Source organism: Anguilla anguilla, chromosome 1, assembly GCF_013347855.1.
Source record: "Anguilla anguilla isolate fAngAng1 chromosome 1, fAngAng1.pri, whole genome shotgun sequence".
NCBI classification, from domain to species: Eukaryota; Metazoa; Chordata; class Actinopteri; order Anguilliformes; family Anguillidae; genus Anguilla; species Anguilla anguilla.
In genome coordinates, this window is record NC_049201.1 from 81,812,546 (window position 1) to 81,839,957 (window position 27,412).

The window sequence follows — 27,412 nt, forward strand, 5'->3', positions numbered from 1 at the left end:
CAGATCGCATAGGCTATATCAAACAGATCATCAAACAGATCGCATAGCCTAGGCTATTGTAACCCAAGTATCAAATAGAGCAACAAATAGTTTAAAAGTAAACTAAATAACAATAAATAAACGATTAATTCATGCTAATAATCTTCCTTAAAACACGTTAAAATCTTGCTGCGTTAAAAAACGCTGTTGGCTTCATGCGAGTTTTAATAGAAAAAAAATCTGACAATCCCCTTTAATTGAGCTTGACCTCTCCTTTAACGTTTAAATTGCCAATGCTATACTGTATTGGTGTTGAGTTAAACCGCCAGTGTTGTACTGTATTGATGTTTGAGTTGAACGGTGAATTTCGATTGTGTTTCTCCTGCAAAGGTTAAATTTAAAAGGTCAATTAATCTAACAAAAGGGAATATTAAAGGATACTTACCTGTTCACCTGAAACCAAAAAAATGGTTAAATCGAAAGGGAAAATAGCTAAAATACATAGGTTTAACCTGCCAAATTAAGGTTGTTAACCTAGGAAAAAAAACAGACCGGTCTTAAATGAATGGAACAATATTTAGTTGTCAAAGCTAACTTGAAATCTAAACCGAAACCAACCTATTCTGAGTAAGAAAAGGAATAAAACCAAGGGGGTTTAAGTGTAACTTACCTGCCTTCTATCTACTGTAAATACTTTGTATGTGTAATGTGAGTATATGTCCTGTTATCATTGAGTGATTCGTAATTCGAGGGCGCGTTTTACAAATCCGAGTACATGGATTCCTAATTCGAGGGCACGTTTTACAAATCCGCGTGCATGGATTTGTAATTTGAGGGCACGTTTTACAAACTAGGGGTCATTGATTCGTAATTCGAGGGCACGTTTTACAAATCCATGTGCATGGATTCTTAATTCGAGGGCACGTTTTACAAATCCGTGTGCATGGATTCCTAATTCGAGGGCACGTTTTACAAATCCGTGGGCATGGATTCCTAATTCGAGGGCACAGATTTCTAAACCGAGAGTACAGATTTACACATGGGTCTTTTTTTCTCAGATGACGCCAGGGGGGCTCCGTAATAATGTTATTATATTAGGTTTTTAAAAAATATTAATTAAAAAAAACGAATTTCTTTGTGGTAGCATGAACGACAAATGAATAGGCTACGAAACGACTTCGGCCGTGTTCATACTAAAAGGAATGTGCATCAGGGACACTTGTAGCATTGTTTAAGATCAAATGTTTAACCCCTGTTTGGGGGGTCCGGGGGCATCCTCCACAGGAACGAAAAACATCTTAAATTTATTATTAAAATCCTAAATCGTGTGGGGGAAATATAAAAACCAAACACATCTGTAGCCTACCAGTTTATAAAGCCCCTCCCCCCATAGCTGCTGGAGAACAAGTTTCAATATATTTGTTTCATTGTCTTTAGTTAGTAATATCTGAGAAGGGAAACGAGTAAGACGCAGACAGATCAGGGTAAAACCTGAGCTATATTGGAGCTAACCTGAGCTAACGTAGTCCGTTTATGGCAAAACATCTCTCAACCTAGATTGCCACACCTTTTGGCCAGTAGTATTTCCCCCGTCCGTTTCTGCTTCGGAAGAACACCGTTTTAACCATACAGCGTAGTATGCCACGTGGTGATTGCATGTCTATGATCCTAACGCATGTCCATTTTCAGTGAACTCGGAATATAATACAGGGAGTATAGGCAACACTCACCAGTATAGACAAGGAACGGCCCTGTCATAGTGTGCCGTTTAGCGTTGGTGTGTATGTTTTCTGAATGATCTGTTCTGACAATGACTCTGTGAGCTGGGCTTCGTGTCCTGAGAATATATAACGGGGTGTTGTTATCGAATTTGCCACTTGTCGCGGACAGTCTGGGCGCTGCTCGGTTGCCGTAGCCGGTTCTCGCGGAGTAACTTGCATCGAGATGGCTCTTCAATGGGCTGTAGCCTACTATGCAAGTAACGTAGGCGGAGAGACGCTGGGCGGTCTTTGGTTTTGGTTCCGCATCAAAACTGCACAATATGACGTATCGTTGATTAACTTTCTCTTTTCCCACCTAAACTGTCAACAAAAATATATTCCAGAAAACTTTAGTTTGAATCGAGTCCAGCGAGCCGGAGCGGAGCGAGCTTCCTTGAGCGTATTCTTTTGCATAGACGGCCTCAAGGGAGGACGGCCTTGGCAGCCGTGTCATTTCCCGGTTGTTTTTTAGCAATGCCGTGGCATTTTTTTAAATGCTCGCTGCCAGCCAGAGTTGCCAGGTTCCCGTTTTTTCTGCCAAATTGGGCTAGTTTGAAAATGAAGCCGCAGCCGCAGCCGCCGAAAGTGGCAGCTATTTTATCCGATGCATTTTATTGCCGGTTGATTTAATTAGCGGTATTAATGTGACGAGAACGCATTGTCGTTCGAATGCATAAGATATCTGAAATCGGAATTTTTCATAGTAAGAATTCTATTGCAGATATCCAGAATGTTCATTCTATATGTCAAGAATGACGTTGTGGATATCTGAAATGACAATTGTGGATAGGAAGAATGTCATTGTGGATATCTGAAATGTTCTTTTTGACTGGGAAGAATTGAATTACGGATATCTGCAATACATATCCAGTCTAGCTATTAAATGTTAAAACGGCTTGCCATAGACACACTCCTATTAACCACTGAACAAAACGTTTTTTTTCTCTCAAACGCGGAGTGATACTGAATTGTGCAAAGGAACTAGACGTCATACGCTATGAACCAATCAGATTGCTTTATTTGAGCTACCCGTTTTATACTTATGTATAATAAAGATGACTGTCATTAATGAAATTAGTAGGCGTACCTGTGTATTTTAGCGTATTATTGAGCCGGCCTCTCGGGAAAAAAAAAAAAACCTTCAAATGCAAAATACACTCTTCCATTTGCCATGATAAAGGTAGGCTTACCGCGTGTCTATGCAATTTAAAACAATTTACGAACAGGAAAATATTCCAAAACGGCTCTTTTTTATAGATTAAATGGAATAGAATTTACATAGGCTAAAGTATGAAATAAATATTTTACATTTCAAATTGATTTGACTGACTGACTGGTTTATCGTCAGTAAATGAGTATGCACACACACACGGGCCACTTTATTAGGTTTAGGCCATTTATTAGGGGCCCCCCATTATTATTATTTTTAAAAATAATATAATAATAATAATAATTATTATTATTATTATTATTATTATTTGGGGTAACTAAAATTATATATATATATATATATATATATATATGTGTGTGTGTGTACACAGTCTACGTTGTGAAAATTCTGGGAAAGAATTATTTGTGTAGGCTAAGCTACGACCAAGTCCACCGGGTCGCATTCCTGTGCCCGGGACACAATCTTCTCAGTGCGTATCATTCAATATTTGCCACAAGTTCTGTGCGCCTTCCTCCTGGAAACCCCCGAAGGCACTTTGTCTACCAATATTCATTTACCGTTATTTTCGATACGATGCCGATATTTTATAAACAGTACACAATCAGAAAAGTTATTTATGGTCCAGACAGATAATCTTAAAAAAAATAAAATAAAAATAAAAAGGAGCTGACTACAGCCAAAACAGACTTTTGACAATATCTTCCCTTAATCTTAATATTTATTGAATTCTCCCGCCGTTCGTCGGGGACAGAGATGGTAATTCTGCCTTTTTAACCTGAAATACGTTGTTCAAGCTCAATGCATCTACCTAAAAAGTCTGTTACATTTTACCCCGTGTTTGGCTGGTTTTGGCCCGCTTTCCCTAACTTTACCACGCTGAGAACTTTCTATTGTTTTGTTAAATGAATAGCCTACCACTTGTACTAAAGAATATGATTTACACTACTGAATAGATCGATCTGTTCTTTTTATTGTAAGACTGCGTTAGTGCCTACACTTCTTATCAGAAAGACAAAAACAAGCGCGAATCCGCAATAGCTGCGACCGCACACGCGCATGCATCCACGCACATGTCTGTGAATCTGTGAATCCATTCGGGAGTTATGCGCCTTTTTGTGATAGGCCACGCCCGTCGCCACACCCCCTCTTGGTCAATCGGCCTGAAAGTTACTCAGCTCTACCTTCGGTTATGACCTACGTCCATGGCAAATTTCAGCCTCCTGGGGCGAAAACTGTGGCCCCTACGGGGTGGGACACTTTTGTGGACCAACCGACCGACGGACAGAGCTATAGAGCTGCCGGTCGCAGCTTAAAACTAATAAAAGCCGTTCATTGGTTCATTAAAAAGTTTATTTAAAAATTTTAGTGTAGAGTATTACATCACATTACATTTATTTGGTAGAATAAATGTATCCAACGCGACGTACAATGGGCCTGCAGAGCATTAATAAGCATTATCTTCGCAGTGCGACAAAAGAAATTAAAATGGAACGATCATTTTTCAGTGCATTCCTAGTCCTGCCTGAATATTTTATTTACCAAAATATTGTCCCATTTCATTTCAAAGGAGATTTCTTAGAATTCAATTATGGGGGAAAAAAACATGAAAGTTGATCTAAAATCTTGTGAATAATAAGGAATAAAATGCAGAGTCAGGAGAATCCGCAGTAACAGGATGAACAGATCAGGATGATCATCAAACAGGTGAGGCAGACTGGGGACAGCCAGGGGAGGCCGGGGGCGTGGCTACAGGGGACTGTCGCACAGGGCATCGCGTCACGCCCAGCACTGCAACACTCCAGGGCGGGGCCTGGAAGAGAGGCAGAACATCACACACCACATGGCACACCCACACACTCTTCACTCAAGTGTGCTGGCCTGTCACGGCACAGAGATGTGGACAGAAATGCTGCACAGGGGCTGGAGACATTCAATTCACAACCACCCCATTACATTACATTACAGGCATGTGGCAGACGCTCTTATCCAGAGCGACGTACAACAAAGTGTATAACCATAACCAGGAACAAGTATGACGAAACCCCTGGAGAGAAGTACCGGTCCAAGTGCAGGGAACAACCGCATAGTTCAACTTGGACCCTGAAGGTTAAACTGATTAACACTAAACAACGAGAACGGCAACAACGCAGTCTATGGAAAAAATACAAGCAGTAGTTAAGACAGTTAATGCTCCTAAGTCACCTACGAAACAGCTGCCTAGTTACAACCCTAAGCTTACAGTCATTTACAGGGGGGTAGGGAGGGATGGGGAGAGGTGCAGCCTGAAGAGGTGAGTCTTCAGTCGTCGTTTGCAATGGGTCAGTGTCTCAGCTGTTCTGACCTCCACAGGGAGGTCATTCCACCATCGTGGGGCCAGAACAGACAGGAGACGTGTTCTGGAAGTGCAGGTGCGAAGAGGGGGAGGTGCTAGGAGTCCTGAGGTAGCAGAACGGAGGGATCTGGCTGGCATTTGAATATCTTGTGGAGGTATGCTGGGGCTGATCCCTTGACTGCCTGGTATGCTAGGACCAATGTTTTAAATGTGATGCCATTTGTTTGCCCAATGAAATTTAAAGACCAGTCTTTTCACCCTAAGGACAATTCAGAGACTCAGTAGCAGCGCACATATTAGAGCTGCAGTGTGATGCCATCGTATCGTAGCTCAGTGAACTTTTGTATTGTTTGTTTCCAATTAGAAACATTTTTTCTCATGTTTGAGTTCCTTTTAACTAGTATGTTTGGTTTAATCCACTGCCTCCATCCACTTACTGCATGTAAAATGCCGGGTAATATGGACAAACCAGCCATGTTGGTCTGGGGTGGGCAAGCTGTCTGTGTCCCTGTTTAGTTTCCCTTCCCTAATCCTATTCTCTTGTCTTTCTCAAGATACCCTGAATATCCCTCTCTCTCTCACACAGACACACAGACACACAAACACACACACAAACACACACGTCCCTTAAGTGTGGTACAACATTACCTGTTGTCAGTGGCTCTGGCTCCAACGTGGGGCATTCTGAAATCAAATTACACGTGCTTTAAACATTTTATACACTTGCATGTCATGTTTAAACATAACAGATATTGCAGTGCAAATATGTCGCCTGATATCCCCCCTGTGATAAGTACAGTCTGTGTGTCATGCATGTGGCGTGCGGCATTCTTGCTCACCATTTCCAGTCTTTCTCTCAGATTTCAGGTCCTTTCCGGATGCTTCAAGTGTGAAAGACACACCTGCCTGTGTGTCGTTGGTCACCATGAAAACAGTGCCGTTTTTCTTGCAGACATAGTACCATGTTCCAGACGGGGGTGAGAAGAACTCGCACACTGGAATGGCGTTCCCCAAGCCGTTTCTGTCCCACACGTTGTAGTCCTTCCCACTTAGTGAATGCCAGACTTTGGTTGCATTTAGGCAGCCGTCGTCCAAGCATTTCACACAACTTATCGCTGCAACAGAGAGAAACAAACAGGAACTGAGAGACGCTCTGACCTGAAGCCTTGAGAGCAAGTTGGACATGAACGCAGTCAGCAGGCAAAGGGTTCCAAATTACAGGAATCAAGATAAAGTCTGTCAGACCTCCCATACAACAGGGCCCCCAATATACTAGAGGACTTCTAGACAAGTAAAGTCTGACACACTCTCACATTTAACAACAATCTGTCCCAAATGATAATTAGTCCCAGTGCTGCATACATTTCAAGATTCTGCAGAGACTGGGAATCACTCAGCTTTACCCATTATAGCTTCGCCTTGGCCACATCACCACCTCTGTCCTACATTATTTTCCGATAACGGGACAGCCCGTCTGTAATAAGTCATGGAATTTTTTTTGTTGAGTCTTTCAGACCCAGTTTTGCATTTTGACCTACATTAAATTATTGCAATAATAATAAAGAAATTGATTGAATTGCAGTTGTTGCAGAAAAAAAATAATTTCGTGTTATTTCATGTTTCATGCCCTACATGCTAAGGGAAGCGGCTAGTTATTTAAATCGCATTATAGCAAACAACCGTTATATTCTGGCAAATTAGCGATTTATATGTTGTTATTTGGTAATACACTAGCATTTATGGCATTAGGCATGAAGAATAAACTGTCAAAATATGTTTTCAGAAAAATCGCCAAAACCTGCTAGGTCCTAATATTTTACCAGTTGTTGCTATGCCTGTTGTGTGGTTATCAGCTGAATGTCTTTCAGGAAAACTATGTATATTTTTGTCAATTAAATTAATAAAAGTTCTTGTTGAACTGAATACACGGATCGCAATCCCCTCCAACCCCCGGTCTACGATTAAATTTAAATTCCAGCCTGCTGATCAAGTTGCCAACCCAGGGCTATATTAAAATCAGAAAAGAAATTAATATGATGTAGCAAATATCCCATCACTTAACGTTTTGTCTTAGTCAGTGTCTTCATTAGAAAAATGATTTTTGTATGTTTACAGCATCAAATGCTGTAACGAGCTGAAAACTCACTTCCTAAGGACCTTCCGTCCGAAGAAATTTCAGGTTTCACAGAGTCCAACAACCAGAGTGCTGCAAGCAAACAGAAGCAATGTTATTCTCGTGTAAGTGATCATCAAACTTTGTTACACAAATTAGCAAAAACATACAAACAGATCGTCACTAAACAGAACGCATAAATTAAACCGATCATAAATACAGACCGCATATATTAAAAACAAAATTTCCATAAAGGAAAAAAACAGTAGAAATTATTTTACTTAAAATTGCCTATAAGGTAATAATGTTATTATATTCGGTTTTTAAATAAAACAACTAATTTCTTTGTGGTAGCATGTACGACAAATGAATAGGTTACAAAACGACTTCGGCCGTGTCCACACTAGAAGTAATATGCACCAGGGACATTTGTAGCATTGTATAAGATTAGAGGTTTAACCCCTGTATGGGGGTCCGGGGGCATCCTCCACAGGAACGAAAAACATCTGAAATGTATTATTAAAATCATGCCTAAATCGTGTGGGGGAAATAGAAAAACCAAACACATTTGTACCAGTTTATAAAGTTTTGATCTGGTAAATGGGATTAACTATTACTACACCGGTAACCACAGAAACGTAATGGACCACATAATAAGCGATCTACTTCAGTGTTGAAAGACACCCGACAATATTGTACCCAAGACGTTAATCCAGAAAATGCATGTCTCGGAAATAGGGGAGATCGGGGTTGGTTGGCACACTTTTCTGTCATATTTCTCAGGCCTGCCTTATGTTAAAATTGTCTTACCAGTACCAACTGAAAGATTAAGATCTGAACTAAAAAAAACAGGTACATTTAATGTTCACAAATGATTCTTAAAATGATTTTATTCATGATTAAAGTCAAGCTGTGCACTTGTGCCAACCTGCCCCAACACGGGGGCCGGCCCTAGGATTTTGGTGGCCCTAAACAATTCTGTGGGATGCGTTCGACGAAGGGGGGTGGGGTGGGGTGGGGTGGGTGGGGGGGGGGGGGGGGGGCGGTGTGCGCTGTTGGATTCTGTCGAGCGGGGAGGGGGGTCTCTTGGTAAAATCCTACTTACATTACATTGTTAAACCGCTAGTTCCGCGATAGGGGATGAATAACGTAATTCCGAAAATAACGTTATTTACCTTATTACCAGGATGTAAACACGAAACCAAACCTCAGTTTCCCTGACTGGGTCTTCTCACCATAGCAACCCGCAAGTCTTGCAGGTGGAAGAGCAGCAAACAGCAAAACGGCAATTGGCAGCCACACAAAGCCAGGCCAACCACAGGCCATGCGCTGCTGGGTCTGGCCATACATCAGTTCTACTTCTGTTTATCTTGTGGCCCTAAACAACCGCATGGAGCATTTCTGCCACGGGCCGGCCCTGCTTGTGCATGTCAGTGTGTGAGTGTGGGCGTATGTGGGTGTGTGTGTGTATGTGTAAGTGTGTAAGTGTGTAAGTGTGTAAGTGTGTGAGTGTGTGAGTGTGTGAGTGTGTGAGTGTGTGAGTTTGTGTGTGTGTGTGTGTGTGTGTGTGTGCGTATGTGTGAGTGCATGTGTATGAGTGTGTGTATGTGTGAGTGCATGTGTATGAGTGTGTGTATGTGTAAGTGTGTAAGTGTGTGAGTGTGTGAGTGTGTGTGTGTGTGTGTGTGTGTGTGTGTGTGCGCATGTGTGAGTGTATGTGTATGTGTGAGTGCATGTGTATGAGTGTGTGTATGTGTGAGTGTATGTGTATGAGTGTGTGTATGTGTGAGTGTGTGTCTGTGTGTGTGGTGTTAGCATACTGCATTAATTCTGTCACTCATGTTAGAGTAGACTAACTAGAGTGTCTGCCGTGTCTGTGTCTCAATCAGAGTCACATGATCACAGTTCTGGCAGATGTAGGTTGGTAAACCTGGACTGCATGACTAATTTTTGCAATATTTCGTTTTGAGTCTTCACTTTTCTGACTGCCTCCAGCATAATGTGTGCTGGTGTCTTTCCTCTGTCTGTTCTTTAAAGAAAATTCTACCAACCCCACCCACATTAGGACACACCTTTGTACTAAAATGATGTTAGCCAGCTGGCATGACTCACCACAGACCACAGTTCTATAATGTATTTAGTGGGGGGACCATTTTTTTGTTTTGACACTGCAAAATGGAAAAGTTGTCCTCACCTCAACAGTTAGTGGTCTTCAGGTGTTTTGACAGAATGGATGTGTTCAGGTCAAGAAGGCAATCATTTTAATGTTAGATTTTTGTGGCAGAACCCTGTAGTGGCCTGGAAATTAACTGTGTGCCAACCAACCCGTGTGCAACCCCGATCTCCCTTACTGGATGCCAGTTGACTTGCACGGAATAAATAACGCATGGATTTAAAACCAAAAGCTACAATATGAAATACATAATGTCAAGACAAAATCCACGGCAGGCTACAAAGCTTCCTGAGTCCGCTAGAAGGGCCTGCCCGCTGGGCATTTTGCTCTTTGCATCAGGCTAAATGCGTCATCACCAATAACAGCCATCCCGGGAAACATGTCTCGGAAATTCTGGATGCAACCCCAATCATACAGCGTAGTGGTACATTTGTGTAACATTTACATGTCTGTGATTCTAATTCACGTCCACTTTCAGTGTGAACTCAGACTTCAAGTGGACTTTGATTTAAGAAAGTATAGCCTTATACGTTTCAAATGATACATGGAGCGTTGGCAACACTTACCAGTAAGAAGCAGCCCTGTTGTTGTAGTCTTCATATCTGACGGGATGTTCTTATCGAGTTGGCTGCGGGGTGCTGCTTTTAAGTAGCCGGTGGACTGTACCATGTAAATAGTTTATGCGGGTAGACGCTGGGCTGTCCTTCGTTTTAGTTCCACATAAAAACTGAACAGTATGGCGTATCGTTGATAAACATTTTCTTTCTCACCTAAACTGTCCACAAAAATATATTCCTGAAAACATATGTGGCGAGAAATAGGCAATACAATTGCTGAATCTTGGTTCATATTGGAGCTGCAACACCTTGCTTGGATCGAGTCTAGCGAACTGCAGGACTCATTTTTTTTGTACGTCACGTGGGATAAAATCGTCTGCCAACTGAATGTACTGTAATGTCAAGCTGACGACTCATGACCGGAGCGAACTCCGTAAAAAAACGGAACAAGTACTGGCAGAATCATGTCCAGTACTTTCTCCGTTTTTTGAGGGGACATTTCCTTTCTGCTGAAAACCAGGGGGTTTTCCTGCATTCCTGAAAACTGAATTGGTTTTGTTTGTAAAAAAAAAAGTTCACTATTGTTTTTCCCTTCGTTTTTGTTGTCACTGTTAATTGAGATGCGTTGGCTGTGAAAGGTTTCAGCCATTAGCTTCTCGACACACGTCTCTGGGAGTAGGCTACCTGCATATGCATTTTGCAGCTCTGTCTTCTTGTCATTCTGACTCGTCTCATCTTCATTGGCCGGGAGATCTGGTTGCCACTGTACACAGCCATATCGATCATACAGCTTGGGTTTTTTGGGAATGGCATCACCGTCGGCTTGCCTCTTTGATTTCACAGTTATCTGCCTGTTACAGTTTTCCACTCTGTTCTCCATTTGAAGCATTAAAGAGTCATATCCTGTGCCAACAATGTCATCCCCACATGGGGGTGGTAAGCAACTAATTAAAAACAATACAAACCATTTCTTGTCTTCTAATCACTGATTAGATATATTCGCTAATAAATGAATATGGCAGTGACTTGGACCGTCCCACAATTTGCATCACTTCTGCGACCATAAGCTTTCACAATGAGTGGGCATTTAGCTTGTGGGAAAATGAATTATTAAATATCAGTGATCCATTGGGCGTTTAAACGGTTTGATTCAGTAGAACGGGCCTCTATCGATGCATTAATGAGCTTTCAACTCAGAGAGTTGCATGTCCAACCAAATCACTGCGTTGCCATCTGGCTTTCAGACGCTTCATTTTAGTTTTGTTTTAATGAAAACTATGTGTTTCAAAATGCATTACCTTACAGTGGGGATGTAATAAACACTCCACATCTCAATTTATGCACACAGCTGAATTCATGCCTATTTGGTAACATTTCAAATGATGAATTTTTCAAAAAGGATAGCTATTCATCTTTCTGCTTATTTACCAGAATAACAAATTTGAATTGACAGGGGAAATAAAAAAAAGTCCTTGTTCTTGTCAGCATGAAAGAAGATAAAAGGAATTGTTAAAATCCGAGTTCTGCAGAAAGCACAGCCAATGCAAGGTGTAGAGGTATGGAAAAATGATATACTTGGAAGATTTTTTTGGGAACAGCGTTACACATTGCACACTCGTGCAAACCATGTCCTCAACCCACTGGGAAGAGGTAGGCAATGAGGGAAAACTGTAATTTACATTTGCATGTGAGATTATATGACAACCTTCAATACAGACAAACAGTAAGAGGAGCCTTTTAAAATGCAGGTGGAAGATCAACTTGTAATGAAAAATGTTTTTCAGGGTGTAAGTGGGATGAGGTCAGCATGAGGTCATGGTTGCCTACAAAGGCACAAGAGCAGGAAATCTCCGACAATACATTTCCAGCAAGCCAGATAAGTGGGGATTTAAACTATTTTGCCAAGCTAGTTCCACTGGGATTGTACATGATTTCATTTTGTACCAGGGAAAGACATCCTTTTTCAATGTCCCACAGTCAGAAGCTGAGCAGTCCATGCTCATGGGGGAAAAAGTTGTGACCACACTCTGCAGAACAGTGGAGGAACCAGAGTCAACAGTTGTCTTTTGTGACAACTTTTTCACAAGCTTCAACCTTGTGCAACTTCTGGAGGCCACCACTGGGATAAAGTGTTTGGGCACTGTGAGGAACAACCGGATGTCAGGAGCAGAGAACCACCTAAAGAGTGACAAGCAGTTGTCAAAAGAAGGAAGGGGAGCATTTGATTACTGCTGTTCAGGGGGAATTGTTGTTGTAAAATGGCGTGACAACAAATGCGTCACTCTCCTCAGCAACGCATGTGGGGTGGAGCCAGTTGGTGAGGTCACAAGGTACAGCAAGGAGGCAAGGAGGAAGATACCAGTCTCCTGCCCTGCAATAATCAAGGCCTACAATGAACATATGGGAGGTATAGATTTATCTGACATGCTTGTGCATCTCTATAAGACTCCCATGAAATCACGGCGCTGGTACCTACACCTATTTGGCTACATATTGGATGTGTCAGTCTCCAATGCCTGGCTGCTGTACAAGCGAGACTGCCGCATGCTGCAAGAGAAGCCCATGCCACTCAAGAGATTTAGAACAACTGTGGCCCGCACCCTGGAAGGCATCCACAAAACCCCGGCCCGAGTTGGTAGACCACTCTCCTCCTCACTTCCACCAAAGAGACCACCACAGAAGCGCAAAAGAGATGCTGCACCCGTTGATGATGTCCGCTATGACAGTTTTGGCCACTGGCCAGCCTGTGGCCCACAGCGAGGGCGATGCAAACTCTGCCCAAAGGGGGTGTCACGATGGAAGTGTGCAAAGTGCGGAGTCTTCCTGTGTCTAAACAGCACACAGCAGTGCTTTGTCACGTATCATCTCAAATGAAAGCTGAAAATGAGGCGAATAGGAGATTCCAAAACTGATCAGTTGAAAAAATATGTTCAGGACTGAGCATGAACTCAGATACCTGCAATGGGTGTTTTTTAAAAAGTTTTGTTCATGAGTTTATACTTAAAATAAAATGGCGATGTACCATACGGTGCCTGATTGTAAAGCAGAAATGACATACAAAGGAGTATATGTATACAGATGTTTGTTCCAAATCGTAGTTAATTATATGTTCAATATGAAATATGTAATCAAAATGAACTCAATGATACCTGGAATGAATAGTTTTTTTACAGTTTTGTTCATAGAAACAAAATAGTTTACACTTATAAAATGGCAAGCAAAAAGTGCCTGATTTTAAAGCAGAAATGCCATATGACGCAGTATATGTGAATATATACAGATTTGTGTACCTAGCCATTGTAATTGATGGGACATTTACAGGCCAAAAACATGTTGATGAAGTGTAAAAAAGACCAATAAACTGTTTTAAGGTTTTAAAGAGAGATTAAAGTGATTGTGTTTCAGGAAAAATGTTCAGAAATATAGCAATTTGTGAATAGCATCTTTTACAATAAACTGACATCTCAACCGTACGGTAGAGGCCTATAATTTCTAAAAACAGGGGTCAAGTTATGAAAAAAACGGTTAGACATTGTTATTTGGTGCTCAAGTAATAGGTATTTATGGTTAAATAATTTTTTCATCACCTATTTCAATGAGTGACAGTTAAAGGGTTAATGCTGGACGTGGGCGCGTTTTCTCCGAGATGGCTTTTGTAAGTTCTGGAGGAAATCTGTCCCATGGAATTTGAAAATTCCCAGTGGTTCTTGGTGATTGTGATGACGTAGGGCCAACATTGCTGGCTGACGGTTCTGCGGTTCCACATGCCCTCTGTGTTGCTGTTGTTGGGGAAAACTGTACGCTATTTGATGGTCCTACGAAATAAATAAAAAAAAATTTAAAAGTTACACAATTTAACATCTAGAGATTTCCACAGAAGTCTTCCTTACTTTTTGCACAATCTTTTCCAAGCTGTGACTTCCTATTTTAAAGAGACGCAGAAACGCTACTTTTACTTTTAAATGGTCTTTACACACAAACACACAGGACTGGAGACCTATGCACTTGGCTAAAACAAATTATATTATAAGCATGTCTCACATTTTCATTCTGGTCTTCAATTACATTACAATACGACAAGCATAACCTATAAGCAGGAGTGTTCACTATACATGGACAAAGATGATTTCAAAATACCTGTACTAAATGCCTGAATCAATCTTCTACATTGTATAGGTTGTAGATCCTTCCAGATCATCTGCAGATACCAGGCTGAGGTCCTCAATGCAGGAACTAAATACTTCACTTGAAAGTCCCCCAAAAAAAGGTGCTAGGTTTTCAGTGTATTTGTCTTTCAAGTTATTATTTACATCCTCCTGTACACTGCTCGTACCTTCTACAATACTCACCTCTTCCTGTGCTGATGAACTGTCTAATCCAGTAGGCCCATTTGGAATTAGGTTCAGGTCACACACATGTAAGTGGACAGATTTTAAATGGGTTAGGTCCCAGTTTTTGTGGTATCTAGAAATATGGGAGGAAAAGGATGTTCTTAATTTGAAATATTTTGAACAGCCATCATAGGGACATGGTATTTCAAGACCCTCATTCATATGAGAATTCAGGTGGGAAACAAGCTCTGTAACATTTTGACATTGTTTGCTGCAACAATCCAAAGCACACTTCAAACGCACAGAAATATAGCGGTTATAACATGCCTGTATCCTTGTTTTGTGGTGATCCCTAGTGACATGCAAGTTAAAAGCATTATAAGATGAAAATCTTTTACCACACGTAGGGAAACCACAGGGAAAACTGGCCGTATTGATATTCCTATGTAGCCTACAATGTTTAACATAATGAAATTACCGAGATGCTTTTAAAACCACACATGCTACAAGTGAACACCATTGCTAATGTTACTACTGGCAAAAATCGAACTAGCTTCAGATGACAGAAACGTGAGAGGTAGCAACGGTTATTTTGAAGAGCTGGAAAAGTCAAGAAACGAAGCCGAGACTATGTGGTCCGTTCCCTGTTTTCACGACTGAGTGTTGCATGGCAACCATTCTGCTAAATGTCGCTGAAGAACTACATTGCTTGGCGGAAGAATGATTATTTGTTATCAATAAATGATTGTATTTTTTGCTGCTGTGTGTTTATTTTATGAAACCTTGCCAGGTATATGTAGTAACCGTTTTATAGAAGCAATAAGCCACGCGAGGCCGTGGTTTACAGTGATTTTAGAACAGCTAAGGGGGTTTTAGGCACTCCGCAGAACAACGCCGCTTAGCTGTTCTAAAATCAGTGGAAACCACGGCCTCGCGTGGCTTAGGCTATTGCTTTAATAACCTGCTTTAATAACCTGCTGCAAGTGTAGCCTACATGTTTTCTGGTGGCTAGGTCACCGGGAAAACTCGTTTGAACAAGATTCTTACATCATTTTTTTTCTCCAAGATCGTGTAGCCTATACAGTATGGTATAGCCTAAAGGATTTAGTTATAGCCTACGAATAGGTTTTGTTTTGTTTTTTTGTTTTTTATTTTACGGTGAAAAGGGGGACATGAGCCTGGTTGATTGCAGTCCTCAACTGCAATGGAATTTTGAAGCCACAGCCAGGCCGCTATGTTTGAAACAGACATTTTGGCACGTAGGCTATTGCGTTTTGAGAGTAGCCTAGTCTGCATTTTCATTAAATGACGCATCCCAAAACAATTCATACCAGTAGCCTAAATGCGTACAGTAGCCTATATTAGCTTTGCTAGTTTTACTGTACGAATACCACTAATTATTAACTCATGTTGTTGAAGGAAAAAAGATAACCTGTCGCACAGGTGATGATGTGTTTCCTTCCAACGACAGTGACAGCATGCAAAGGGAAGTGGCTAATGTTTTAAATCGTATTATAGCAAACAACCGTTATATTCTGGCAAGTTAGTGATTTATATGTTGTTATTTGCTTATACTGCAGCATTTATGACATTAGGCATGAAAAATAAACTGTCAAAATATGTTTTCTGAAAAATCGCCAAAACACGTTTTACCTGCTCGGTCCTAATATTTTCCCAGTTGTAGGCCCTATATGCCTGTTAGGCTATGTGGTTATCAGCTAAATGTCTTTCAGGAGGAAAACTATGTATATTTTTGTCAATTAAATTAATAAAAGTTCTTGTTGAACTGAATTCACGGATCGCAATCCCCTCTAACCCCCGGTCTACGATTAAATTTAAATTCCAGCCTGCTGATCAAGTTGCCAACCCAGGGCTATATTAAAATCAGAAAAGAAATTAATATGATGTAGCAAATATCCCATCACTTAACGTTTTGTTTTCGCCAGTGTCTTCATTAGAAAAATGATTTTTGTATGTTTACAGTATGAAAAGCTGCAACGAGCTGAAAACTCACCTCCTAAGGGTATACCGTACGATGAAATACCGGCTTCCACAGAGCCTAACAACAGGAGCACTGCAAGCAAACAGAAGCAGTGTTATTCTCATGCAAGTGATCATCAAACTTTATAATACAAGCGCTTACATAAATGAACAAAAACATACAAACAGATTGCATAGGCTATATCAAACAGATCATCAAACAGATCGCATAGCCTAGGCTATTGTAACCCAAGTATCAAATAGAGCAATAAATAGTTTAAAAGTGAACTAAATAACAATAAATAAATTATTAATTCATGGTAATAATCTTCCTTAAAACACGTTAAAATCTTGCTGCGTTAAAAAACGCTGTTGGCTTCATGCGAGTTTTAATAGAAAAAAGGAGTTTGACAATCCCCTTTAATTGAGCTTGACCTCTCCTTTAACGTTTAAATTGCCAATGCTATACTGTATTGGTGTTGAGTTAAACCGCCAGTGTTGTACTGTCTGTATTGATGTTTGAGTTGAACGGTGAATTTCGATTGTGTTTCTCCTGCAAAGGTTAAATTCAAAAGGTCAATTAATCTAACAAAAGGGAATATTAAAGGGTACTTGTTCACCTGAAACCAAGAAAATGGTTAATTCGAAAGGGAAAATAGCTAAAATACATAGGTTTAACCTGCCAAATTAAGGCTGTTAACCTAGGAAAAAAACAGACCGGTCTTAAATTAATGGAACAATATTTAGTTGTCAAAACTAACTTGAAATCTAAACCGAAACCAACCTATTCTGAGTAAGAAAAGGGATAAAACCAAGGGGGTTTAAGTGTAACTTACCTGCCTTCTATCTACTGTAAATACTTTGTATGTGTAATGTGAGTATATGTCCTGTTATCATTGAGTGATTCGTAATTCGAGGGCACGTTTTACAAATCCGAGTACATGGATTCCTAATTCGAGGGCACGTTTTACAAATCCGTGTGCATGGATTTGTAATTTGAGGGCACGTTTTACAAACCCGGGGTCATTGATTCGTAATTCGAGGGCACGTTTTACAAATCCATGTGCATGGATTCTTAATTCGAGGGCACGTTTTACAAATCCGTGTGCATGGATTCCTAATTCGAGGGCACGTTTTACAAATCTGTGGGCATGGATTCCTAATTCGAGGGCACAGATTTCTAAACCGAGAGTACAGATTTACACATGGGTCTTTTTTTCTCAGATGACCCCAGGGGGGCTCCGTAATAATGTTATTATATTAGGTTTTTAAGTTTTAAAAAAAAATTAATAAAAAAAAACGAATTTCTTTGTGGTAGCATGAACGACAAATGAATAGGCTACGAAACGAATTCGGCCGTGTTCATACTAAAAGGAATATGCAGCAGGGACACTTGTAGCATTGTTTAAGATTAAATGTTTAACCCCTGTATGGGGGTCCGGGGGCATCCTCCACAGGAACGAAAAACATCTTAAATTTATTATTAAAATCCCAAATCGTGTGGGGGAAATAGAAAAACCAAACACATCTGTAGCCTACCAGTTTATAACCCCCCCCTCCCCCCATAGCTGCTGGAGAACAAGTTTCAATATAGCCTATTTGTTTCATTGTCTTTGGTAAGTAATATCTGAGAAGGGAAACGAGTAAGACGCAGACAGATCAGGGTAAAACCTGAGCTATATTGGAGCTAGCCTGAGCTAACGTAGTTCGTTTATGGCAAAACATCTCTCAACCTAGATTGCCACACCTTTTGGCCAGTAGTATTTCCCCCGTCCGTTTCTGCTTCGGAAGAACACGGTTTTAACCATACAGCGCAGTATGCCACGTGGTGATTGCATGTCTATGATTCTAATGCATGTCCATTTTCAGTGAACTCGGAATATAATACAGGGAGTATAGGCAACACTTACCAGTATAGACAAGGAACGGCCCTATCATAGTGTGCAGTTTAGCGTTGGTGTGTATGTTTTCTGAATGATCTGTTCTGACAATGACTCCGTGAGCTGGGCTTCGTGTCCTGAGAATATCTAACGGGGTGTTGTTATCGAATTTGCCACTCGTCGCGGACAGTCTGCGCGGTGCTGGGTTGCCGTAGCCGGTTCTCGCGGAATGACTTGAATCGAGATGGCTCTTCAATGGGCTGTAGCCTACTATGCAAATAATGTAGGCGGGGAGACGCTGGGCGGTACTTGGTTTTGGTTCCGCATCAAAACTGCACAATATGACGTATCGTTGATTAACTTTCTCTTTTCCCACCTAAACTGTCAACAAAAATATATTCCAGAAAACTGAAGTTTGAATCGAGTCCAGCGAGCCGGAGCGGAGCGAGCTTCCTTGAGCGTATTCTTTTGCATAGACGGCCTCAAGGGAGGACGGCCTTGGCAGCCGTGTCATTTCCTGGTTGTTTTTTAACAATGCCGTGGCATTTTTTAAAAATGCTCGTTGCCAGGCAGAGTTGCCAGGTTCCCGTTTTTTCCGCCAAATTGGGCTAGTTTGAAAATGCAGCCGCAGCCGCAGCCGCCGAAAGTGGCAGCTATTTTATCCGATGCATTTTATTGCCGGTTGATTTAATTAGCGGTATTAATGTGACGAGAACGCACTGTCGTTCGAATGCATAAGATATCTGAAATCGGAATTTTTCATAGTAAGAATTCTATTGCAGATACCCAGAATGTTCATTCTGTATGTCAAGAATGACGTTGTGGATATCTGAAATGACAATTGTGGATAGGAAGAATGTCATTGTGGATATCTGAAATGTTCTTTTTGACTGGGAAGAATTGAATTACGGATATCTGCAATACATATCCAGTCTAGCTATTAAATGTTAAAACGGCTTGCCATAGACACACTCCTATTAACCACTGAACAAAACGTTTTTTTTCTCTCAAACGCGGAGTGATACTGAATTGTGCAAAGGAACTAGACGTCATACGCTATGAACCAATCAGATTGCTTTATTTGAGCTACCCGTTTTATACTTATGTATAATAAAGATGACTGTCATTAATTAAATTAGTAGGCGTACCTGTGTATTTTAGCGTATTATTGAGCCGGCCTCTCGGGAAAAAACCTCTCGGGTTTTTCGTCAGTAAATGAGTATGCACACACACACGGGCCACTTTATTAGGTTTAGGCCATTTATTAGGGGCCACCCATTATTATTATTTTTAAAAATAATATTATAATAATAATTATTATTATTATTATTATTATTTGGGGTAACTAAAATTATATACACATATATATATATATGTGTACACAGTCTACGTTGTGAAAATTCTGGGAAAGAATTATTTGTGTAGGCTAAGCTACGACCAAGTCCACCGGGTCGCATTCCTGTGCCCGGGACACAATCTTCTCAGTGCGTATCATTCAATATTTGCCACAAGTTCTGTGCGCCTTCCTCCTGGAAACCCCCGAAGGCACTTTGGCTACCAATATTCATTTACCGTTATTTTCGATACGATGCCGATATTTTATAAACAGTACACAATCAGAAAAGTTATTTATGGTCCAGACAGATAATCTTAAAAAAAATAAAATTAAAATATAAAGGAGCTGACTACAGCCAAAACAGACTTTTGACAATATCTTCCCTTAATCTTAATATTTATTGAATTCTCCCGCCGTTCGTCGGGGACAGAGATGGTAATTCTGCCTTTTTAACCTGAAATACGTTGTTCAAGCTCAATGCATCTACCTAAAAAGTCTGTTACATTTTACCCCGTGTTTGGCTGGTTTTGGCCCGCTTTCCCTAACTTTACCACGCTGAGAACTTTCTATTGTTTTGTTAAATGAATAGCCTACCACTTGTACTAAAGAATATGATTTACACTACTGAATAGATCGATCTGTTCTTTTTATTGTAAGACTGCGTTAGTGCCTACACTTCTTATCAGAAAGACAAAAACAAGCGCGAATCCGCAATAGCTGCGACCGCACACGCGCATGCATTCACGCACACGCCCTCACACAAACACGTGACCTCTTCTTTGGCTCATGAACAACCTCTCCACAAAATCTTGTGCAAATCTGTGAATCCATTCGGGAGTTATGCGCCTTTTTGTGATAGGCCACGCCCATCGCCACACCGCTTCTTGGTCAATCGGCCTGAAAGTTACTCAGCTTTACCTTCGGTTATGACCTACGTCCATGCCAAATTTCAGCCTCCTGGGGCGAAAACTGTGGCCGCTACGGGGTGGGACACTTTTGTGGACCAACCGACCGACAGACAGAGCTATAGAGCTGCCGGTCGCAGCTAAAAACTAATAAAAGCCGTTCATTGGTTCATTAAAAAGTTTATTAAAATTTTTTAGTGCAGAGTATTACATCGCATTACATTTATTTGTCCCATTTCATTTCAAAGGAGATTTCTTAGAATTCAATTATGGGAAAAAACATTAAAGTTGATTTAAAATCTTGTAAATAATAAGGAATAAAATGCAAGAGTCAAGAGAATCCACAGTAACAGGATGAACAGATCAGGATGATCATCAAACAGGTGAGGCAGACTGGGGACAGCCAGGGGGGGCCGGGGGCGTGGCTACAGGGGACTGTAGCACAGGGCGTCGCGTCACGCCCAACACTGCAACACTCCAGTGCGGGGCCTGGAAGAGAGGCAGAACATGACACACCACATGGCACACCCACACACTCGTCACTCAAGTGTGCTGGCCTGTCACGGCACAGAGATCTGGACAGAAATGCTGCACAGGGGCTGGAGACATTAAATTCACAACCACCCCATTACATTACATTACAGGCATGTGGCAGACGCTCTTATCCAGAGCGACGTACAACAAAGTGTATAACCATAACCAGGAACAAGTATGACGAAACCCCTGGAGAAAAGTACCGGTCCAAGTGCAGGGAACAACCGAATAGTTCAACTTGGACCCTGAAGGTTAAACTGATTAACACTGAACAACGAGAACGGCAACAACGCAGTCTATGGAAAAAATACAAGCAGTAGTTAAGACAGTTAATGCTCCTAAGTCACCTACGAAACAGCTGCCTAGTTACAACCCTAAGCTTACAGTCATTTACAGGGGGGTAGGGAGGGATGGGGAGAGGTGCAGCCTGAAGAGGTGAGTCTTCAGTCGTCGTTTGCAATGGGTCAGTGTCTCAGCTGTTCTGACCTCCACAGGGAGGTCATTCCACCATCGTGGGGCCAGAACAGACAGGAGACGTGTTCTGGAAGTGCAGGTGCGAAGAGGGGGAGGTGCTAGGCGTCCTGAGGTAGCAGAACGGAGGGATCTGGCTGGCATTTGAATATCTTGTGGAGGTATGCTGGGGCTGATCCCTTGACTGCCTGGTATGCTAGGACCAATGTTTTAAATGTGATGCCATCTGTTTGCCCAATGAAATTTACAAGACCGGTCTTTTCACCCTAAGGACAATTCAGAGACTCACTAGCAGGGCACATATTAGAGCTGCAGTGTGATGCCATCGTATCGTAGCTCAGTGAACTTTTGTCTTGTTTGTTTCCAATTAGAAACATTTTTTCTCATGTTTGAGTTCCTTTTAACTAGTTTGTTTGGTTTAATCCACTGCGTCCATCCACTTACTGCATGTTATATGCAGGGTAATATGGACAAACCAGCCATGTTGGTCTGGTGTGGGCAAGCTGTCTGTGTCCCTGTTTAGTTTCCCTTCCCTAATCCTATTCTCTTGTCTTTCTCAAGATACCCTGAAGATCCCTCTCTCTCTCACACAGACACACAAACACACACGTCCCTTAAGTGTGGTACAACATTACCTGTTGTCGGTGGCTCTGGCTCCAACGTGGGGCATTCTGAAATCAAATTACATGTGCTTTGAACATTACATACACTTGCATGTCATGTTTATACATAACAGATATCGCAGTGCAAATATGTCGCCTGATATCCCCCCTGTGATAAGTACAGTCTGTGTGTCATGTATGTGGCGTGTGGCATTCTTGCTCACCATTTCCAGTCTTTCTCTCAGATTTCAGGTCCTTTCCGGATGCTTCAAGTGTGAAAGACACACCTGCCTGTGTGTCGTTGGTCACCATGAAAACAGTGCCGTTTTTCTTGCAGACGTGGAACCATGTTCCAGACGGGGGTGAGTAGAACTTGCACACTGGAATGGCGTTCCCCAAGCCGTTTCTGTCCCACACGTTGTTGTCCTTCCCACTTAGTGAATGCCAGACTTTGGTTGCATTTAGGCAGCCGTCGTCCAAGCATTTCACACAACTTATCGCTGCAACAGAGAGAAACAAACAGGAACTGAGAGACGCTCTGACCTGAAGCCTTGAGAGCAAGTTGGACATGAACGCAGTCAGCAGGCAAAGGGTTCCAAATTACAGGAATCAAGATAAAGTCTGTCAGACCTCTCATACAACAGGGCCCCCCATATACTAGAGGACTTCTAGACAAGTAAAGTCTGACACACTCTCACATTTAACAACAATCTGTCCCAAATGATAATTAGTCCCAGTGCTGCATACATTTCAAGATTCTGCAGAGACTGGGAATCACTCAGCTTTACCCATTATAGCTTCGCCTCGGCCACATCACCACCTCTGTCCTACATTATTTTCCGATAACGGGACAGCCCGTCTGTAATAAGTCATGGAATTTTTTTTGTTGAGTCTTTCAGACCCAGTTTTGCATTTTGACCTACATTAAATTATTGCAATAATAATAAAGAAATTGACTGAATTGCAGTTGTTGCAGAAAAAAAATAATTTCGTGTTATTTCATGTTTCATGCCCTACATGCTAAGGGAAGCGGCTAATTATTTAAATCGTATTATAGCAAACAACCGTTATATTCTGGCAAATTAGCGATTTATATGTTGTTATTTGGTAATACACTAGCATTTATGGCATTAGGCATGAAGAATAAACTGTCAAAATATGTTTTCAGAAAAATCGCCAAAACCTGCTAGGTCCTAATATTTTACCAGTTGTTGCTATGCCTGTTGTGTGGTTATCAGCTGAATGTCTTTCAGGAAAACTATGTATATTTTTGTCAATTAAATTAATAAAAGTTCTTGTTGAACTGAATACACGGATCGCAATCCCCTCTAACCCCCGGTCTACGATTAAATTTAAATTCCAGCCTGCTGATCAAGTTGCCAACCCAGGGCTATATTAAAATCAGAAAAGAAATTAATATGATGTAGCAAATATCCCATCACTTAACGTTTTGTCTTAGTCAGTGTCTTCATTAGAAAAATGATTTTTGTATGTTTACAGTATGAAAAGCTGCAACGAGCTGAAAACTCACTTCCTAAGGACCTTCCGTCCGAAGAAATTTCAGGTTTCACAGAGTCCAACAACCAGAGTGCTGCAAGCAAACAGAAGCAATGTTATTCTCGTGTAAGTGATCATCAAACTTTGTAATACAAGCGCTTACACAAATTAGCAAAAACATACAAACAGATCGTCACTAAACAGAACGCATAAATTAAACCGATCATAAAAACAGACCGCATATATTAAAAACAAAATTTCCATAAAGGAAAAAAAACCTGCCCTGCCATTTTTGGCTCGGCCCACCGCAATCGGTCGGACACCGCCCATCAGAACAATATCCTCGCAGAACGTTCAATATGTATATGATGCATATCTAACCATTTGCCAAACCCCCTACAGAGCGGAGTGTTACGGACAAGTCAAATATACCAATGCAAGTGGAGCAGTGTACTCACTCCCTCTTGATCCTGGTGATCAGAGGTGGCTGTGGAGTAAACAATACCCATACTCAAAAAGTAATTGTTAAAGAAAAACTCTGCTAGATGTTGTATGAATAATTCAAATGATTTAATACAATTTTATGCTAAAAAAAAAAAAAGCAAAACACATTAACATTGATTGCCATTCAAAGGCAAAGAATAAAGGTCTTAAATAAAACAAATACAATACAGACTCTCTACAGTAGACAACGTAGAATGGAACATGCTAAATGCTAAGGCAACTTCGCTTTCACTCGGTTTCGTTTTCTCCATTTAACGCAAATGCATCCGAATCGTCGTCATTTAGAAATGAGATCGCATTGATGTATGATCGTGATTGTTTTACAACGAATCGTGCAGCCCTATTCCATACATTTATTTATTTATTATATCCTTGCAAACTTAGCTCGCGCTGACTAGTCTCGACATGCACCTCTCTCTCGCTCCTCCGCTCACACCTCTGATAGTGTAGTAGTGATGTGTCCCGAGTGTTTCGGTTTTTGCCATAAGAATTTGAGAATACAAGGTGTTATTATTCATTCTGTTAAAATATTCAGAGAAAAGAAAAAGCCCAAAAGCATTTTTGATCGACTTGTTTATGTATGAATCTTATTAAACCCGCCCCATATTAGACAAACGGTTGTGACAGGCCTGAGATATGGCGGGCCAGAGTGACCAGACTGATCTGCAGAGCGAAATTAAATGTGTTTTAGGCAATGGTATTATCAGAGGCAGAAGAACCACAGTACAATATGTTTAGCTCATCAAGGAAAACACAAGAGAGCTAAGCTAACGACAGTGCATAGTTAGCCATGGTGTCTCCCCAACATTGATAATGATAACGCTAGCTTGCGGCTAAACAATGCTAACGTCATTAATAGCTTATAGTTTTGCTTGAGTGACAGACTAACCACATGCTGCTGCTTACCACTTCAGCTTCACTATCCTGCTCATTTTGTGACTGTCCCTGGTCTGCCCTTTCGGGTTCATCCTGCTCAGAACTCACTATCAGAGCTGTCTCGCTGTCTGCCTCATCTTGGACCGTCACATCTTTTAAACATCAGTTGGTGCTGACTGCCAGCAGCAGGTAGGGTGAATTCGGGTAATCTGGGACATTTTTTGCAATTTTGACTTCTGCGACTTATTCCAATATCTATCTAACACATTAGATCGACACATTAGACCTTTCTGAAATCCCTAATATGTTTTCTAACCACACCAGAAGTAAGAATGTAGATATCAAACCCAGAGGAGACATGCCACAACTATTAGTTTTCTTTGTGCCAAAAAAAAAATTCTGCCTGAATTTGATAATCTGGGACAGGTTACTTTGTAATCTGGGACACTTGTATTAGGCTTTAAAAAGCCTAAAATCACTTTATTTATGCCAAGCTCAATATCACCAATTTTTAAAAAGCATTATGAAAAAATTACAAGGACAGAAATCTGAATATGAAAATGTATATTATTCATAGAAATTTCATTAATTCATATAAACATATAAAAATATTTTTTCATAAAGAGCTAAATAAAGAAAATATCAGAAAAAATACTTTCTATCTCTACACGGGATTAACGGACCTACCGTGTTAATTCATTTAAATTCATTTAAAACATTCTATTAAAATTGTATAACATTTTTAAAAATCAACTAAAAATTCAAGCAACAGCAAGCAACAATTAGATTAAAGTAATTAATTTGGTTATTCATTTAAATTCCCCATTCTATTAAAATTGAGGCTACTCGGGGAACAAACAGTCCTTGCAGGTGAGAGACCCAAAAAAAACGAAGCTGAGGGACGCTACCTGCCTCCACTAACTCCCTGTACTCAGCTATAGCTCCCTTCATTCTAGTCTCACTCCATTGATTTAGCTTCTTCCTACTTCTCTCATTTCCCTCTCTCGCTCTTCCTCGCTCTTTCTGTTGCCCTCTCTTTTCCTGACGCTGTGGTGCCATTGTATTCTGTAATACATTTCATTGAGTTAATTTTAGGTCATGGATATTTTCATATTTTAGCTGACTAATGACTCTCACATTTGTACATGATGAACAACTACAAAATACTGTGTGTGTGTGTGTGTGAGAGAGAGAGAGAGAGAGAGAGAGAAGGATCAGGTATGGCAGTGATGAAGAGAGAGAGAGAGTGTGTGTGTGCATGTGTGTACAGAACATTGTCTACCGGCATTAGACTTATAAACCTTAAATAACTATGTATTTCCCCCATTTGAAGGATTTAAAAAATACTTACAAAAATACATGAGGTGTGTAGGGTGTGTGACATAGGTCAGTAGTGTGGGTGGTGATGGTTCAATGAGTAGGAGTCAGTAAAGGATGTTGTCTTTAGCAGGAAAAACCATATTGAGTCGTCCGTGGTAGAGGAAGGAAGGAGAGTGCTGACGCCCAGATCCTGTCGCCGCGCCGCGGCCCCACAGTCGGCTGTTTGTGGGCGTCACCTATTTTTGACAGACAGTTGTGTTCGTTAAATGTTGACCGGGTTTAATATCGTGTTTCATATTCATTGTCCTGTCTGAATAAAAATCATTTTTGCAGTAACCTAGATCTGAATTTTTAGTCAGCTGCCTAGCTAGGCTGTTTAATATCTAGCTAGTGAGTAACAACCAACAACAAAAACATTGTCTAGCTAATTAGCCAGATAATGCCTTCAGAGTTAGGCTACATCTGGTCAGCTAGCTAGGTGGCTGGTAGAAACGAACAACTTGCAACTAATACATTAGGAAGATTTTTTTCTGTTTGTTAATGTTTGTTGTTACTCACTATAGCTCACCAGCAACATAAATCCCTGGGATCACATTGATCACATGTCCTCCTGTGTATGCTATGTACGTTCAATGTACAATCTTATGCACATATCCATCAGCACTCCTGCACTTTATATATGGTTAATATTTAAATATTTAATACTCCTATTCCCACTGTCCATATCCCCCATCTGTACAGGCTGGTACTTATTTGCTGTTAATATTTAACACTATGTTTAATATTATGTGTATTTTTATTATGTGTGATATTTCTTTGATATATTTTAGATATTTTCGATATTTTGCTCTTGCTTCTACGTAGTTGCTGCCTGCCATGTCACAAGAATTTCTTTGCTCAGAATGACCTGTGTTATACTGTGCACTTGACAAATAAAAACACTTTGACTTTGACTTTAGCTAGACATTAGACAGCCTAGCTAGGCAGCTTATTAACATTTTTCAGAGCTAGGTTACTGCAAAAACTATTTTTATTCAGACTGGACAGTGATAGTGGCTAACGGCGATAACTAGGCTACTGCAGGAGCCCTC

The 27,412-nt window shown here is 40.8% G+C and overlaps 1 protein-coding gene and 1 long non-coding RNA gene across 4 annotated transcripts in view; both read right to left on the reverse strand.

The window, feature by feature from the left end:
- Nucleotides 1–4,485: 4,485 nt before the first annotated feature.
- The window catches only part of LOC118222137, a 43,024-nt gene continuing 20,097 nt past the window's right edge, over nucleotides 4,486–27,412 (reverse strand). For 2 of the 3 annotated variants that reach the window (XM_035407495.1, XM_035407480.1), the window contains exons 5-7: nucleotides 22,349–22,624; nucleotides 22,158–22,193; nucleotides 20,696–21,006 (exon numbers count right to left, since the gene is read on the reverse strand). In XM_035407495.1, the coding sequence (XP_035263386.1) occupies nucleotides 20,849–21,006; nucleotides 22,158–22,193; nucleotides 22,349–22,624 (470 nt within the window). In that variant the 3' untranslated portion in view covers nucleotides 20,696–20,848. Of the gene's footprint in view, nucleotides 4,721–20,695; nucleotides 21,007–22,157; nucleotides 22,194–22,348; nucleotides 22,625–27,412 lie in introns of those variants that run through there. The other variant, XM_035407487.1, reaches the window with a different exon arrangement.
- LOC118222156 lies at nucleotides 13,445–18,766 on the reverse strand. The gene is made up of 4 exons (XR_004764239.1): nucleotides 18,307–18,766; nucleotides 16,431–16,490; nucleotides 14,435–14,549; nucleotides 13,445–13,900 (listed from the first exon to the last, which is right to left on the reverse strand). It is a non-coding gene; the product is annotated as an uncharacterized LOC118222156 (long non-coding RNA).